Below are 17,408 nucleotides of genomic sequence, written 5' to 3' on the forward strand. Positions count from 1 at the left end.
TGGTCCTGTTTCACCAACCTGTACTAACAACGCTCAACCGCGTTCCTATACCCAGCAAGTATTCATCTTCTACAGTCTGGTATTTGGCTTCAACTCTACGACCGCAACGAAATACACTATCCTCAGTTTTTCGTTTTCACCCGGTCAGCTCGGCATCACCTCAACAACTTTGTTTCCTAGTGCTGTGGGGGATATCTGTTGAACATCAGCTCTCGGTTTACTGTGGGGGCTTCAAATCAGAATCATCGTTTTTATCAACTTCTTTTCGGCCCTCGGCTCTCTTCCGGCTGGACCGTGTTATCAATAATCGCTATCACCTTTAAATCGATATCATTTTGCTCTTGCTACGACATAATTTCACGACCCCAAATAACCTTTATTTAATATAGTTTACACGACTTGCCCTCTATTTCAGTTGTGTACCAAACGCCTGTGCTATCCATATTCTCAGCATTTAATACTGTTCCTATAATACATACAACAACGATGGGCATATGTTTTTCAAGTGAAAGCGACGAAAGTCGTGTTAGCGCTCAGATTGATAAGAAGATTGAAGAGGATTCACGGAGGTTAAGGAGAGAATGCAAGATCCTTTTGCTAGGTAATTATTGATAGAATTATCTAGTTGAGAGCTTTCTCTAACATTATGCCTAGGCTCCGGGGAGAGCGGGAAATCTACAATCGTCAAACAGATGAAGATTATCCATCAGAATGGCTACACCCTTGAAGAACTTGCGATGTATCGGCTTACGATATATAAGAACTTGGTTGACTGTGCAAAAGCTTTGGTTATGGCTTTACGGCAATTCGAAATCGATCCCGAATCACCTACTAATAAGGTTGGATTGCTATCCTAACACTAAAGTGAAAAAACTGCTGATTATTTGGTCTAGGAATATGCCGACTTCATCGTCGAGTTCCAAGTTGATCCCGATCCAAACACCCCCTAGATCCTAGGCTTGCTGCTGCTGTTGTTTCATTATGGAAAGACCCTTGCATACCCAAGGTAATGGCACATCAGAACGAGTTCTACCTAATGGATTCTGCACCCTAGTAGGTCACTTAATATAATCCTTATATGATATCAAAATTGGTACTTACCGGATGCATTAGCTTCTTTGATGAGGCCCTTAGAATAGGTCACAGAGAGTACATACCAACAGAACCGGATGTCCTCCGAGCACGAACTAAAACAACTGGTATCTACGAGACCAGATTTTCGATGGGTCAATTAAGCATACAGTATGTCAACCCTTATAATCGTTAACCACTAGATTGAACCTTGAAGCTAATAGTTTCTCGCAGCATGTTCGATGTTGGCGGCCAAAGAAGTGAGCGGAAAAAATGGATACATTGCTTTGAAACCGTCACGTCAATTATCTTTTGCGTTGCGCTGAGTGAGTACGATCAAGTATTGCTAGAAGAATCAAACCAGGTAAAATGCCAACACCAAGAATACCATGAGGAGTTGCGTGTCCTAACTACATACAGAACCGGATGATGGAAAGTCTGGTTCTCTTTGATTCCGTCGTGAATAGTCGATGGTTCGTCCGTACAAGTATCATCTTATTCCTAAATAAGGTGGATTTATTCAAGCAAAAGCTAGCTCGGAGTCCGCTTTCAAATTACTTTCCTGATTACTCTGGAGGCAATGATGTGACCAGAGCCGCTAAATATCTACTTTGGCGATTTAATCAAGTCAACCGTGCTCATCTCAATTTATATCCTCAGTACGAACCATCTTTTCCTTGTTTTAGATATGGCTAATTTACTAACATATCATGCAGCCTTACCCAAGCAACCGATACATCGAATATCCGTCTAGTATTTGCTGCAGTCAAGGAGACGATATTACAGAACGCACTAAAGGAATCAGGCATATTATGACCTGCATGCGCGATAAGTGGCGATCATTAATAAACCCGATGGTCCCTTGTACAAAATACTTTGCTTATTAGTTACCGGTATTGCTTTTATTTCTTTTGTTTTTGCTTTTCTGGCTTTTTGTTTCGGCTTCTTACTTGGAATCGACTGTTCCGGGTAGCGTGGGGATAGTTTAGTTTGAAAAAGGGGAGGCATCGTGTCACATCTCGAAAAAGGGATTGCTTTTATTTCCTTAAGGACATGGCTACTTTTTGGTGGGTAGCTGCTGTATTGCTTGGTCTCTCTCTCTCTTTTTCTTATTTCTTTCTTACTTTCTTCTCTTTCTTTTTTCGGTATGGGTACAAAGCACGGGAGCATCTTGTGTGAATTGGTTCGCGTGGTTTGTCAAGCATCGGAGTTCAGGCGAGAGTCTTTCAGCACTCGCAATTGTGTATAGTCCTTTCGTAGTCTTTTTGTTCCTTTCCCATCTTTCGTTTCTTGGCCCTCCTTCTTCTATTTATTGCTTTTATCCTTTCTTTTGACGTATAAGGGATGATGGGTGTGAAGATGTAATTGGAACCGGTTACTTCGTCTCCCGATATTGCTTTCTCCGGTGCGGCAATTGTGCGTGTTATCTTTTCTTGCATCGTCATGAATTATCTTTCACTTTCCCATCAAATCTCGCGGGGAGGGGTGTATCTTCTCCTGATCCCACTTTTTCCGCTGCCGGGATTACATAGAACTACATATACTCGGGCAGATCCCGCACTGCCGATGCACCGAAAAGATTGGATGAGGAAAAGGTGGGATTTGCAGCTCTTGTATGCAGAGGGATGGAGGCAGAATCGATGGCATGGGCATAAAGTGCGATGCTGTTTCCTTATTCTTCCGATGCAATTTTTTTTTTTTTTCCCGTTGCAGTTGGAATAGCTACGTGGTGGTGGGTGCAGAATATCGATATGACAGCTTTCTATAGGAGAAGGTATGTAACAGATTCTGACCCCTCTTGCACCGTGTTACCCCGCGTATTATTTTAGGTTGCGTACTTGTGCGGTCCTTATCGCTAGTAAACGTATCAAACCCCAGAAACTGCCTTGATTTCTTTTTTTGGACTCTTTACCCCACCGGTTGTTTGTGCTCAAGGTTGTTTCCACCCCACCAGTACTGCACCCCACCATCTCCATCGACACAACACATACGAAACATTGTTACTTGCTTTTGGGATCGGTGTGTGCATCACTGGTGTCTCGTCCGAGTTTACGTGCTGGTTGCCTGCGTGAGTGTCAAGTATTGCTCGGTCTCTTCCCCTCACTCGATGGTGGGGAGGGCTTGGGGGTGTTGTCCGTGCAGAGATCAAGCTCTGGCCAGCAAATAGTACATGAATAAAGCTGCTGCCCGTTCCCCTCGCGTTATAGTTCAGCTCTCTCATTGTCCCCTCTTCTGAACCAGGCCCTTCTCCTCAGCCATTACTTATAGAGTTGGCCCTTCCATCCCGCTTCTTATCATCCACCATCTATCCATCATCGATCTTCTATCCATTGCTACTCCCATTGTAATATTACCTTCGTAGTTGAAGCAATTGCAATGTCTGCACCTCCAATCTCGAGCCCTCCGGCTCCCGGTGTTGTCGAACCCCATTTACGTCCTAAGCATCGAAGGACCCATACTGGATTTGGCGTTCGTGAGATCAAGGCCATTGAAGCCAGCATCCCGCAACCCTTGAGAGAAACGTACGCTATTCATACATAGTCCACTGAGTAATCTTATGTTTTGACTAACCTTTATCTTTAGTTGGCGCAAACTTGTGAGATCTTACCTCCGAATATACTCCCAACCGGCCATATAATATTAAATACATTCTAACTTGAGTAGGCTGCTACTGAATTCAAGGGGAAGGAGGAATTCCAGGTTTGTGCCTCTTCTTTAGTAAACTCATCATAATATATACTGATCTTTGTTTTTCACCACAGCGAGAGGTTGTTCGCCATGTCGAGACCACTTTGGCTCGTTCAATGTACAACTGCGATGACTTGGCAGCATATTCCGGTACAGCTCTTGCTGTCCGTGATAAGCTTGTAGTTTCCTGGAATAAAACCCAGCAACACCAAACGCTCCAGGACCAGAAGCGAATCTATTACCTTTCGCTTGAGTTTCTTATGGGAAGAACTCTTGACAACTCCTTGTTGAACACGGGAATCAAGGACACCGCCAGAGAGGGTGTTGGTGAACTTGGTTTCAGAATTGAAGATGTTATTGACAAAGAACATGATGCTGCTCTTGGAAATGGTGGTCTTGGAAGATTAGCGGCTTGTTTCTTGGATTCTCTTGCGACCTTGAACTACCCAGCATGGGGCTACGGTTTGAGATATCGCTATGGAATCTTCAAGCAGGAAATTGTAGATGGTTATCAAGTTGAGGTTCCAGATTACTGGCTGGATTTCAACCCCTGGGAATTCCCGCGTCATGATGTCTGCGTTGATATCATGTTCTATGGTTATGTAACCAAGGTTAGGTAAGTCTATTACGAGGCCCTTACTTTCTTCCAGGATTGATCATTGACACCTTCCTCAGCGACAATGATGGCAAGATTTCCCACCTCTGGGAGGGAGGTGAGATAGTTCAAGCAATTGCGTACGATGTCCCTATTCCCGGCTACGAGACTTCTACAACCAACAATCTTCGTCTATGGTCCTCAAAGCCGTCGAGTGGCGAGTTTGACTTCCAAAAGTTCAACTCCGGTGACTACGAAGGGTCTATCCGTGAACAACAGAAAGCCGAGACCATCTCTGCAGTCCTGTACCCCAATGATAACATCTCCGCCGGTAAAGAGCTCAGACTCAAACAACAGTATTTCTGGGTTGCGGCTTCATTGCACGATATCGTAAGACGATTCAAGAAGTCGCACCGCCCATGGAAGGAGTTCCCAGACCAAGTTGCGATCCAGCTCAACGATACCCATCCAACGCTGGCGATTGTTGAGTTACAGAGAATCTTCATCGATATTGAGGGTCTTACATGGGATCAAAGTTGGGATATCGTCACCCGTACTTTCGGCTACACCAACCACACCGTTCTTCCGGAAGCACTTGAGAAATGGTCGGTCCCTCTTTTCCAGAGCCTCCTCCCACGTCATCTCCAGATCATCTACGAGATCAATCTTTACTTCCTTCAGGGCGTCGAGAAGAAGTTTCCCAAGGTTAGTGAGAAAAGTCTCTTAGTATACCCTTTCCTTAAATTTTATATCAACTCTAACCGATTTCAAAGGATCGTGACATGTTGCAACGAGTTTCTATCATCGAGGAGAGCCAGCCTCAAGTAATCCGAATGGCTTACCTCGCGATCATTGGCTCCCACAAAGTCAACGGTGTTGCCGAACTACACTCCGATCTTATTAAGGCTACAATCTTTAAAGATTTTATTGCCGTGTTCGGTCCTGATAAGTTTACGAACGTTACAAACGGTATTACTCCTCGCCGCTGGCTTCATCAAGCAAACCCCAAACTTTCGGATCTCATCGCGAGCAAGTTGGGCGGATACGATTTTTTGAAGGATTTAAACCTCCTCAAAGGGCTTGAACGGTGGGTCGACGACAAGGAATTCCGCAAGGAGGTGAGATTTCTTCTTAAAATCCCAAAGTACGATATACTGACACAAATTAGTGGATGGAAATCAAGCTAGCCGCAAAGATAAGACTTGCGAAGTACATTAGGGACACTACTCAGATAGCAGTGAACCCACATTCATTGTTTGATATTCAGGTCAAGAGGATACACGAGGTAAATTTTATCGTGAGATCGTTTTGAACTTATCTAATTTATTTAGTACAAACGTCAACAAATGAACATTTTCGGTGTCATTTATCGATACCTGAGGCTCAAGCAGATGAAGCCTGAGGAGCTCAAGAAACAAGTACCCAGAGCCTCTATCTTTGGAGGAAAGGCTGCTCCGGGTTACTGGATGGTAATCATTGCGTTTTACCTTTCTTCGAAAAAGCTTAAATTAACACTAAGCAGGCAAAAACCATCATTCGTCTTATCACTGCTGTTGGCGAAGTTGTGAACACCGATAAGGATATCGGTGACCTTCTAAAGGTTGTTTTCATTGAGGATTATAATGTTAGTAAGGCAGAGATCATTATTCCCGCCTCCGACATCAGTGAACACATCTCTACCGCCGGAACCGAAGCCAGTGGAACAAGTATGACTCAATCCTTTAAAATTGTCACTTGATTATTTCTAATAATTTATAGGTAACATGAAGTTTGTGCTGAATGGTGGTTTGATCATCGGAACTTGCGATGGTGCCAACGTGAGTCATCGCTAGTGGTGATTTGAATAATACCATAACCAATCATTGACACATCTCTCACACAGATTGAAATCACACGCGAGATTGGAGAGGACAATATCTTCTTGCTTGGTCACTTAGCGGAGGTCTGTACTCCGAAAATGTTGACATTAATATATTGAATTTTTACTAATTGATTTCTAGGATGTCGAAGAGCTTCGTCATCAACACCGCTTCGGAAAAGTCGAGATGGACCCCAAACTCCGATTAGTCTGCGATGCGATTGAAGCTGGACAATTCGGTGACCCGAACATCTACAACGGCTTAATCTCGGCTCTTACAACAGGATGTGATTACTACCTTGTCAGCGACGATTTCTCCAGTTATCTTGCCACTCAAGATTTGGTCGACACAACCTTTAAGGATAAGGAGGACTGGGCTACAAAGTCGATCATGAGCGTCGCAAACATGGGATTTTTCAGTGCCGATCGTGCTATCAACGAGTAAGCGCCTCCTATTCTGTCTTGATGTGGTAGAAGCCTTTCTTTTACTGACTTTATTAAACCTAGGTATGCCGATACAATCTGGAATGTTGAGCCAACCCCACAAAAGAAATAAAGGGCTAGATACGGTGTTCATTAGTATTAGCATCAGTAGCTTATGAAGTGTTGTCACTACCATTGCCCTTGTCGGCAGGATTGACACATTGGAATTCAAAGCGAGCGTACATCCAGGAGTTTCTTTTTATTGCTTTTCCTTTTCCTTTTTCTTTTTCTTCTTTTTATTAAGTGAAGTGATGAGTTGAGGTCAATAGATACCGGTAAATAAAGTTTATTCTTGCTCGACATGTAAACGTGAAGTAATTTTTGAAAATTTATTTTCCAGTGATACCTTAGACTGAGGAGTTCATACCTTTAATATACATATCCCTTCACGACTGTGAGCTAGTAGGAAACTTTTACTCGGTAATAAACCTAACCCTTATTCCGTAAACCCTTTGCTGTAAAGTCACCTTCTAGGACCCCTCATATACCTTTTGCTGGTGTCTCCACAGTCTGTAGGTAGGGTAGCTAGATTGATTGAATATCACCACACCGTGATGGGCCTAATATATCTCCGTGTTTGCTGCGACGAACGAAAGGATATGTAGTAGTGCCCCGTAACGAACTCAGCCTGTCATAAACAGCAGTTTTTAACTGTCAGATGTCATGAACTAACCTTGATTTCCACCCCAAGATTGCCCTAATCCACCCCAAATTTCATTTTCTAATCCGATTATACACCTCGAATTACCCTAACCCATACAAAAAATTCGGTTTACACTAGTGATTAGTTCATAACCATGACACCTAGCTTTCCTCAAGCCAGTTTTTAACTAGTTTAAAACTGTCTGTTAGTAACTCCCGAGTTCGTCACGGGCCCCTAATATGTAGGTACATGTATATGAAGAGGTTCAAAATGACCTCTGCTATTTAGCAGGCCGGGTAATCTTCAGAAGTTACCCGCGTGTTCTGTGTTCTGTGTTACCCATTGACGTCCATCCCACGCTACTTAAGATAAGCTTCTCTCCTACAGGCCCACTCATGCTATTGTAGGATCAATTTTGCACAATGAGTATCCCAGCTCTTCTCGATTACGTTCTGGAAGAAGTTTCCTTAGATGGAGAAGACGGTAATTTCATCCTGTTGCTATAATTCATTTATAACGTCTTTGCATTTCTGTTGAATCGTATGTGGCGTTTGAATAACACAAAAAATTTACTTCCCCAGCATCTTGAAGCCAAAATTATTTTGGGGAGCTGACTCCAAAAATTTGAGCCTCAATACCCTTTTTGATTCTCTACGTTATTTGACTGCATATGTGTGCGGAGCTCACCTCGTTCGATCCTCGTCATCGTCATTTCATTTTTTTTTCCTTTTTGCCCGAGATCTCAAAAGAGAAGTTCGCTAATATGTCATAAAAATAGGGACAACAATTCATCAGTTGTTTGCATATGTTACCACCTTTTATGCCAAAAATCCTCAGCCTAAAACCGACATCTGCTCATTGACGTCCGATGGTGCGCCAGTTGATGATATGCCAAGCCTTCAGAGGCCCGACCCAGTCGGGGTTACAATGTGGAATTTACCTAACTTAGAAGAAGAATTTCAGGATTATGTCTGGGATCTTTTAAGGATGGAGAAAGACTTCATTATTGGAAAGAATAATGAAGGCCGCAATTTGACCTTGAAGGATATCGTAGATGATCTTAGGAAAGACAAAATCCCCAAGAAAAGTGGCGGAGAGTCAGACCTTGGGGATTCCACTTCAAAAGACCAAGAAAGGTGCGAGATAGGCCAGGAGAAATGGAGGGTTTATGCTTCCGAAGAAAGACGTTGGCGAGCACTTACAGGACATGGAGTGGATCCTAAGAAGGTACCATCACCCGACAATGATGAGAGGATTCATGAGCTAATTAAATTATTAGGTTCCAAATGCGATTTTCAAATGCCTCGAGGTCATCGGCAAACATCGTGAAATGGGGATAATTCAACCAGAATTGACCAGAGTGACCGGGCAGGACAAGAAATCTGTTCCTGTGCGAACTACGATGCTCAAAAATCAAGGATATATTGAGAAGAAGAGCGTTCTAGTAAAGAACCTCAACACCAGCAAGCTCACCTTGGCACGGTTCGCATTTCAACGGGATATAAGACGGAGTGTGCAGACTCCACCAGAAAAAGATGCTAGAAAGAAAGGCAGGCGGCAGCTTGACAGAGAAGACGAGGGCCCGAATTTCGCTTGGACTGGGCCTACCATCGACACCGAAAAGCTTATCAAAGCTATCCTCTTCGAGTTAAAATTGGCAAAAAATCGAGTCTTAATGCATAGTGATCTAAAAAGAAAATTGGTATGTGACAACATAATATTCAATGGTATGTATTAACGTTTTTCGGGAAACAGGGCATGGATAAATCTCGATTTCATTGGCGTTCATTCTCAAGAATCCTTCGAAAATTGGAGTCATTGGGCGTACTCAAGCGGATCCGAGTCCCTCTCAAGCTCAATCGGAAGTACACAAAGAGGGAGGCAAACAAAGAGATAGCGATATCAGAACAATGCCATGCCCGATGCGTAAGATATTTGCGTGATATGGATGCTTGTGATTGGCGCAAAGTTCTCACTGCTTTTTCAAAACGTGAAGTAAATATGGAAGATGAAGAAGGGGAAGAAGGAGGAGGCGCGGCTGAGGCATCTGATGATGATATCGCCAAGGATAAAGATGGCGATGAGTTAGATGCTGATGCGGTGAAAGAGCTAGAGAACGTGGACGTTGATGCGGTAGGGGAGATCGATAGGGATACACCTCAGTGGCGGATAGATAAGCCCTTGACAAGCATAATCTTTGACATAGTAGACAAGGCAGGAAAGGACGGGATTACAAGCATGGTAATACTTATGGATTCATGAATATTTATTATATGCATATATACTAATAGCCCCATCTTTATTAAGGATCTAATGTCCAGAACCGTTGGACCTTTATATTATCGTCCGATGGATCAGATTCTTCACCGAATGACCGACTTCCCCAGGCAGTCACAGCCTCCTCAGTACATGCACCTTGCTATAATTCGGGAAACTGGTATTACTGGCCGATCAACACACTATAGATACTTCAGCTATCAATGGCACCAACAGCTAGTCTCCGAAGGGTTGGCAACCGAGCCTTATGAGCCCACCCCCAAAAAGAAGGGGGTGAAACAGGGTTCTGTCGGAACCTCTTTGCAGAAGGCAGATGATGTTGATATTGAGAGAGATGACTTCGGGTTTCCTGTTCTAGATACCTCTCGATTTATAAAGAAGGATGGGTCTGGAACTCTGAGGGAAAGCCAGTTACAAGGTAAAAAAAAGGAGAATCTAAAAATACTCACATCGCAATTCAATATCGTCAATGATAATAAGGGTGGTAGAAGTATTGACTGGAAGAGTAGTAAGTGTAAACATTCAAAGCTATGCCGTTCACAATTTGTCTAATATAAAATAGATCGCATAGGAGCAGGAAGGCCACGTAAAAATGACAAAGGGGGGAACCGTACCTAGAAACAAAACGGCGTACAGCCACTAAACGTGGGGGTACATTCGCCAAAAGTAGGCTTGGCCAAGGATCTTATTCTGTCTCTAACGGTGAACATATGGGACCAGAACTTGAGGAGCAACTGCCACTCGAAGCTAGCGAGCAAAGAATATTGGGTTTAACCGAATTAGAGGTCACCGAAGGCCTATCTATTACACAAGAACCACCAGTCCCCAAGCGTCGTGGACGTCCGCCGAAGAAACAAAAAACAGACAATGGTGAACCATCCGTAAAACGACGTTATACAAAAAAAACTCAGAGTACTGCTGCACCTGACATAACCGGGAACCAAGGCCAGCCCACGCAAATCATGTCTCTGGATAAGCAACATACCGACCAGCTAGTTCCTGCAGGTTCTATACCTGTGAATACTTCCAATGTGGTCGTGACAAATAAGCGGAAGGCCCCAGTTAAACAAACACAAACCCGTAAATCGAAACGTATGAAACAAGCAGCGCCTGATGAAGGTAATGCAGCGCCTAATGTTGGTGGGGGCGATATCGAGGTAGTTACAGTACCAACAGAACCAGGCGCTGTCGCAAGTGCCGAACTCGAGAATAAGCAGGTGATATCAAGTGATTACCAAGAAAACGCTCGCCTTGAGAAATCTATGGAAATTGCCAGATTTACTACAGAACCTCGCGACATTTTCGCAGTTAACGATGAACGCGGTATAGAGAAAAATAGCATGGAGATAGTCGCCTCTGATGGCATAACTCCTGTTGGTTCTGCCCCTGGCGGCTCAGCTTCTGAAAATTCATCAAAGCCGGTTCACGTCATCAATGGGGTGGCCGTTCAGGAAGAAAAGCTAGATGTTGAGGGGAACGAATCCTACGGCTCCATTGGTGGTATGCTAGCACTGGCTCGCCAACAAGTTGTTCTTGATCTCATAAAGGAACATGGCGGAGTTTTCCCCGGGGGCAATGAGCTTCGTTTCGCGTTTGATAAGAAATATCGTCAGAAGAATCCAAAGGCCGGACTCTGTGATCGGCGTCTAATCCGAGGCATAGTTCAATCGCTCCAGTACAAGAAAAAAATCCAGGCGCTTACGTTTACTTTTACCAGTGGTAGTGGGAGTGCAATCACGAAAAAGATATTGGTAGATGCTAGTATCAGCACTGACTCGCCAAAGGTTGATGCCATGGTTAGGGAAATGATGTCTGTGGAAGGAAACCTTTGGTTTCCACCTAACACAGACCTCCAGCAGGATATCCAGGATAGATTCGCTAAACCACCACACTGGTCATTACCCAAACCAAGGGAGGTCGAGGGTGTTGAATTTGAGCGAATACATCCAAATTCTGTCATGCAGTTGAAGATGAAGCGCGCTGCTATGGCGGCTGATCGCTTGGCCGCGAGGGCTGCAAGAATAGCCACACCAACTAAACCCCGAGGCCGCCCGCGTATATACACCGAGACTCTCATGCCGTCTACCTCAACAGGTAGACGTAAAAAATTTACAGATGAGCAAAAAGAGGAGGCCGCTCGCCGAAGAAAGGCTGAGATTAAAGCTGAAAAGGTACTGCTGAAGTTAAATCAGCAATACCGTAACGAACCATTTGACCCTTACGACCCGCCGCCCACAGAAGAAAATTTACCAAGGCGAGTTTGGTGGAATGACTTTGTGGAAAGGGATCTTAATGAGCCAAGAGACGAAAGGAGATTTTATCAAGAAATTGAGGAGGTCGAAAAGTGGGAAAAAAGGATGGATAAGGCTCCCCTGGCTGAACAAAGTGAAAAAACTTTCATTATGATAAATCATTTTGCACCTGATACCCAAGTCGGCGAAAACTTTACACAAGTTCCTATATTAAATATGGACCAGCGCATTAGGGCACCGGATTTCTCTGAGACTCGACATATGGGTCCCCGAAAGCCTGGGCCGAAACCCGGGAGTGCTAGGAGGAAGCCAGTATCAAAACCTACTCGGACAGTTGATATACTGATGGGAGAAACACCGAAAAGAAAGCGTAGAGCTCCGGGTTCATTCGAAAAGATTCCTTCTCGTCGTGAGCGTGCTATGACTGCAATTCGCAAAAACACACTCAGGGCATCCGACACACTTCCCCTTGAAGAACGTGGGTATCTGAGTCTGTGATCCTCTTTCTTACATCAATGCTGACCTTAGATAAGTCCCTCCTCGCAGATTTCAGTTTAGGAATCAGTACATAATACCTAAAGAGGATGAAGATTCTCTACTCATCGCTATAATAATTGTCAGAACTATCTTTGGAGGTTGGGATCGTAAGATCGACTGGAACCTTGTACAGACTGCCATCCCCAAGCATAATTCGTTAACACTACAGAAACGGTGGCCACGTGTGCGCGAGATTCATAAGACACACATGAAGAAACTTCAAGCGGAATTCGAGCAGATGTTTCTTGAGGCCTACGAAAAGGGTGAATTGCCGGCTTTCAACCCTGCAGATTCGTCAACTTTTGACTTGCCATTTGTCGTTACATGGTTCCGTGAGAATCTAGAACTTCCGGAGTAAGCTTGGCGCCTTTCCCTCCTATAGATTGATCGATTAGTTAACATTTACCTTTTAGGAGTCAATCGGTACCCGAACTTCCGGTAACGCGTGAGGCTTTCGATAAAATTTATGAACTACGTGCCGATGGACCTTCAACTTGGAGGAACGAGTTCCACAGCCCTGTTCTTACAATGGGGAATAGAGGAAATCATTTTGTATGCCATCCTTATGAGATACCTTTACATGAAAGAGAACGCCCTGCCGAGGATGAAGAAACTCTAGAATATATCAAGTCAGTAATTAAGGTAGCCTTGAAACCCCCCCCCAAAAAAAAAAAAAAAAAAAAATTCATCGCTTTAACTAATAGTGATTCCAGGCCAATATTATCACTGATGCCTCTGAGTATAATCCTAAGAAAGCATTTGAGATTCTGCACTCGTATCCGGAGCGCCTTGTGGATGAGGCATTTTACACGCTCATAATCAGTAAAACAATTGCGCATAAGAAAGATAAAACACGGTTCACACCAGGACGGAACTACGAGTTTACTGACAAGTTCCATCACTCACTTCGCACACCAATGGACGAAGGTCTTTTCGCCCAAGCCGTATCTTATGAGACATACATTCGTGAAAATTTCAAGAGATACAAAGCAATTGAAGTGTCACCATTGACAAATGATGGTTCAATGGCTTGTTTGTTTGATATGATGACTTCGAGACGGGTATGAAAAACGATCTATTCACATACTAAAGCCCCAACTAACAATTTACAGATTATTCTGTGTAAAAGCGGATATTTCGCTGATAAGCTTGGCTTGATCGATGGGTATAAAACGCGAGGAATGGACAAAGATATCGTCAATTTCAAGGTCCAGATTAAACCAGGACCACGATATGAATCCAAATCAAGAACCCTCCCGGCGCCTCCATTTCCAAGAGGAAACCCAGAAAGTAGGACTGAGCCCATCCGCCTATGGGTGGATATCAACGGGAAACTCATCACAGGCATGTGGCTTAAAGTCACAACTGCAGTTCTCGCATTGATCACTAGCCGGCCAGGAATTCACATGAAAGAAATCATGAGAGTTTTGTGGCCCGGATTGACCTTAGTTGAGGTTGAAGAGATTGTAAATTGGCTAGCTTCCCGGGGATCTGTCAAGTACAGTAATGAGGGTGACGACGATACCAAAACAGGATGTTGGCCTAATGAGGGCTATTTCCTCGCTCTACAATCTTAATTTTATCTCGACAGCCTTGCCGTCAAATACACGCAACATCGATATGGATATATTGTCAAACGGGTTTGTCTATAAGGATATCTGGTCTGTGGGGATTTGTAGGTACATGCGTCTCACAAATTTTATCCTAGAGCTCTAATATACCATGTAATATCAAGTGGCAAATGCACTGTGAGCTTGAGAGTAGAGTGATGTCATTTTGTAAAAACGACTCGCCCTCTAACAGTTAATTCTTCCAAGATTTCTATCAGATAATACGTATCTCTATTGACTAAACCAAATGACCCTTCTGCAGCGTCTACTACGGATCTTAATGCATCATGGAGATGTGTATTGTCTGCATTATTACACCCACCACCAGCACAATGCTTCCAGTAGGGGGGCTATTGCGCTCGAGTACTCAAGAATGCCGCGGCCGGACCTAGATAATGCGGATTGAATTGATTGGTTTGACCGGGGTGCCCAATGCCAAGTCCCAGTTCATAACCAGTGACAATCATAAGATATCACTCTCTCGATAAATTCACCTCAATGCCCGCACATCAACGCTCCGACACACTGCACCATTACTTGTCAATTATTTACACCAATATGCTTCGATACACAGCAAGTACACTATATCTTTTTCACCCCGCCCACAGACCACCTCTCATACCTCATCCTCATATCGCGCGTGATCTGTGGCACTGCCTTCTCCATAGCTTGATCAAAATGCGTTTTACCAACAGCGTCGATATCAAACGATTCGCGCATGGCATAATGAATGGCCTCGTCGCAAATATTTACAATCTCCGCGCCGGAGTATCCGTCCATCTTCTTTGCTAGAATATCCAAGTCTACGTCTGGCGAAATCGACATCTTCTTTGTTTTTATTTGAAGGATCTGTTTACGCGCATCGAGATCTGGCGGGCCGACATACAGAATAGTGTCGAGGCGCCCGGGGCGAAGGAGTGCCGGATCCTAAAAATAGTCAGCATCACCGTCTTCCTCAAGACGAAAACAATGTAATCAAAGGAAGAAGATGCCCTACAATAATCTCGGGCCTATTCGTCGCCGCAAGGATAGTGACGTTCTTCAAGCTCTCGATGCCGTCCATCTCATTCAACAAGGCCGTCAGTACACTCGCCCCAACGCCGCCACCACCACTCTTGCCCTGTCTACCCTCCCGTGATGCGCTGAGGGCATCGATCTCATCAAAAAAAATAATACTAGGACTTGCCGCACGGGCTTTCCGGAAGATTTCGCGGACGGCACGTTCTGACTCGCCAACATACATGCTGAAGAGCTCAGGTCCTTTGACAGCCATGAAGTTAAGGCCGGCTTCGGTGGCGAGGGCCTTAGCGGTGAGAGTTTTGGAGCACCCCGGAGGGCCGTAAAGGAGAAGACCTTTGCGAGGGGTACCACCGAGGCGGGAAAACACTTCAGGGTGCTGTGGAAAACATCGGTCAATATCTTGAGAAATTATGGGTATTTGGAAAGAGGTTAAAGAATGCTTCACTCACAGTCAATGGCCATTCTACAGCTTCTCGGAGGCGCTGCTTGACTTCTTCCTGGCCGCCGATATCGGACCATCGGACCTTCGGTGGCTCCAGAAATATCTCCCTCATTGCTGTGGGCCGCACGTCTTTCAAGGCCGCCTCAATGTCGTTCTCTCGAATAACCACTTCCTCCTCCATCTTTTCCTCTTTCTGTCCCTCAACCAGCTCAAGTCTCTTGAGTCCGACTGTAAACCCAGTCCTAACCAACGACTCCAAATCCGCTCCCACAAACCCGTGCGTCCGCGCCGCCAACTCCTTTACAAATTCTTCCTTCCCCTTCCCCTCCCGCCCTTCAAATGGCAGCTCCTTCATCAGCACCTCTAATATCTCCCTCCTCGAATCCACATCCGGAATCCCGACCTCAATCTCTCTGTCAAACCTTCCGGGTCTCCTCAACGCCCCATCAACCGCATTCGGCCTGTTTGTGGCTGCAACAACAACAACCTTCACTACTTCACCGCCGCCACTATAGTCAAGCCCGTCCATCTCTGTTAGCAGTGTCGTCACCACTCTACCTTCGCCACTGTCACCCGCCGTACGCTTCGGTGCAAGACTATCGACCTCGTCGACGAACACAATTGCGGGCTGGTGTGCACGAGCTTCAGCAAAGACACGGCGAACAGCAGCTTCTGACTCGCCCATGTATTTCCCGACAATGCTGCCGTTGAGAACGAAGCAGTTTGCGGAGAGCTCAGATGCAATAGCTTTGAGGAGGAGCGTCTTTCCCGTACCGGGAGGGCCATAGAGGAGGATTCCACGCGGTGGTGTTAAATTGAAGCGTGTGAAGTGGTGGGATTGATATAGTGTCGACAAGAGAAGGGTCTTAAGGGCATCTATCTGCTTCGAGAGGCCTCCGATAGAGGCAAAGGTGGTACGGGAGGGTAGGGCGATCGTGACAGGTGGATTTTCTTCCACTACTGAAGCTCGGGGAGCTCGAGTAAGTTTTGATCTAGCGGGACTAGGTCTAGAGCTGCAAGGGTCAGCAGAGTCGGTGGTGAGCTCAATGATCGTGGACTCAGTCATCTTATATGCAGGTACCGAGTGCTCGTCATTAATCTCCCGGGGCAAGTTTTTTGCAACGATCTTTTCGATCCGGAAGGCTCGTTTCACGCCCTTGTATTCGATTGCGTTGAGAATCAGGCCCTCCGAGATATATTTTGTCTCCACTACATACACATGAAAAACCTCAGCACAAGCACCTCCACAACTAGCTACAACTCTCCCAGCAACATCCAACATACCAAGGACATGTTCCAGAAACCATCGCCAGCCCTCAATTTGGTTTTTCTCAATCCCAACCCTACTTTTCTTTGGTACTGTCGTCCCAGGCCTAGCAGCAGTCGGTAGCGGCTCCTCGTACTCAATTTCCTTGACAAACACGCTCACGGCGTCCTCAACCTTCTCGGTGTACTTTCCGATTAGGACTTTATCTTCGAAGCCTACACTCAAAGCTGTGCGAACATTATCAGAAATAAGGGCGATTCCTTTTTGCAGATGCGCGTCGGAGGCGAGCCATGCAATAGCGGGTATAATGGGTGTTTTGGCGGTCTCCGAGATCTCGGCAGTGGTGATGTGGCATAGGTCGCCAGATTTGATGTCGAGATTGTTCAGAGAGCCGCGGTTCAGGTTGATACGTAGAAATGTCTTATGGGAGACTGGAGTTGGGAATGGGCGACTGAAAACACGGTAGGTATTAATTTCGGCATGAACTACAACTAACTACTAGTGTGGTATAGAGGGGGCATTTACATGGTAAAGAGGTGAGGATTGTGGTCGCCTTTTGAGAGGCGCGCTATCACGGCTTTTGGTGGCATTTTGGCAGCTGTTGTCAGTCAATTGGCAAGATGTGACTCTCGAGCGACATCTTTTGAAAAAAAACGGCCGGGATA

The 17,408-nt window shown here is 45.0% G+C and overlaps 5 protein-coding genes across 5 annotated transcripts; 4 read left to right on the top strand and 1 right to left on the bottom strand.

Moving 5' to 3' along the window:
• Positions 1-486: 486 nt before the first annotated feature.
• On the top strand, positions 487-950 carry LAJ45_00327 (uncharacterized protein; the record flags this gene model as incomplete). The annotated part of the gene is made up of 3 exons (XM_046109928.1): positions 487-601; positions 655-839; positions 894-950. The coding sequence occupies 3 exons, from the start codon at positions 487-489 to the stop codon at positions 948-950; spliced, it is 357 nt and encodes a 118-aa protein (XP_045976621.1).
• Positions 951-1,009: 59 nt separating this feature from the next.
• On the top strand, positions 1,010-2,065 carry LAJ45_00328 (uncharacterized protein; the record flags this gene model as incomplete). Its single annotated transcript, XM_046109929.1, has 7 exons — positions 1,010-1,053; positions 1,114-1,242; positions 1,306-1,435; positions 1,492-1,730; positions 1,788-1,824; positions 1,959-1,964; positions 2,045-2,065. 7 exons carry the CDS (start codon positions 1,010-1,012, stop codon positions 2,063-2,065), a joined length of 606 nt encoding a protein of 201 aa, XP_045976622.1.
• A 1,382-nt stretch (positions 2,066-3,447) lies between these two features.
• On the top strand, positions 3,448-6,768 carry LAJ45_00329 (uncharacterized protein; the record flags this gene model as incomplete). The annotated part of the gene is made up of 13 exons (XM_046109930.1): positions 3,448-3,593; positions 3,655-3,667; positions 3,736-3,771; positions 3,834-4,375; positions 4,435-5,059; positions 5,128-5,472; positions 5,523-5,639; positions 5,686-5,823; positions 5,877-6,060; positions 6,113-6,171; positions 6,237-6,296; positions 6,355-6,653; positions 6,720-6,768. 13 exons carry the CDS (start codon positions 3,448-3,450, stop codon positions 6,766-6,768), a joined length of 2,613 nt encoding a protein of 870 aa, XP_045976623.1.
• A 992-nt stretch (positions 6,769-7,760) lies between these two features.
• On the top strand, positions 7,761-13,981 carry LAJ45_00330 (uncharacterized protein; the record flags this gene model as incomplete). Its single annotated transcript, XM_046109931.1, has 11 exons — positions 7,761-7,821; positions 8,117-8,565; positions 8,618-9,040; positions 9,094-9,579; positions 9,646-10,123; positions 10,178-10,225; positions 10,336-12,345; positions 12,401-12,758; positions 12,818-13,046; positions 13,118-13,465; positions 13,517-13,981. The coding sequence occupies 11 exons, from the start codon at positions 7,761-7,763 to the stop codon at positions 13,979-13,981; spliced, it is 5,355 nt and encodes a 1,784-aa protein (XP_045976624.1).
• Positions 13,982-14,596: 615 nt separating this feature from the next.
• Positions 14,597-17,333, bottom strand: LAJ45_00331 (uncharacterized protein; the record flags this gene model as incomplete). The annotated part of the gene is made up of 5 exons (XM_046109932.1): positions 14,597-14,941; positions 15,012-15,410; positions 15,484-16,685; positions 16,761-17,194; positions 17,269-17,333. 5 exons carry the CDS (start codon positions 17,331-17,333, stop codon positions 14,597-14,599), a joined length of 2,445 nt encoding a protein of 814 aa, XP_045976625.1.
• Between the last annotated feature and the right edge of the window lie 75 nt (positions 17,334-17,408).

This window comes from Morchella importuna (assembly GCF_003444635.1).
Source record: "Morchella importuna strain M04M26 chromosome Unknown Morimp01GS001, whole genome shotgun sequence".
Taxonomy (NCBI): Eukaryota; Fungi; Ascomycota; class Pezizomycetes; order Pezizales; family Morchellaceae; genus Morchella; species Morchella importuna.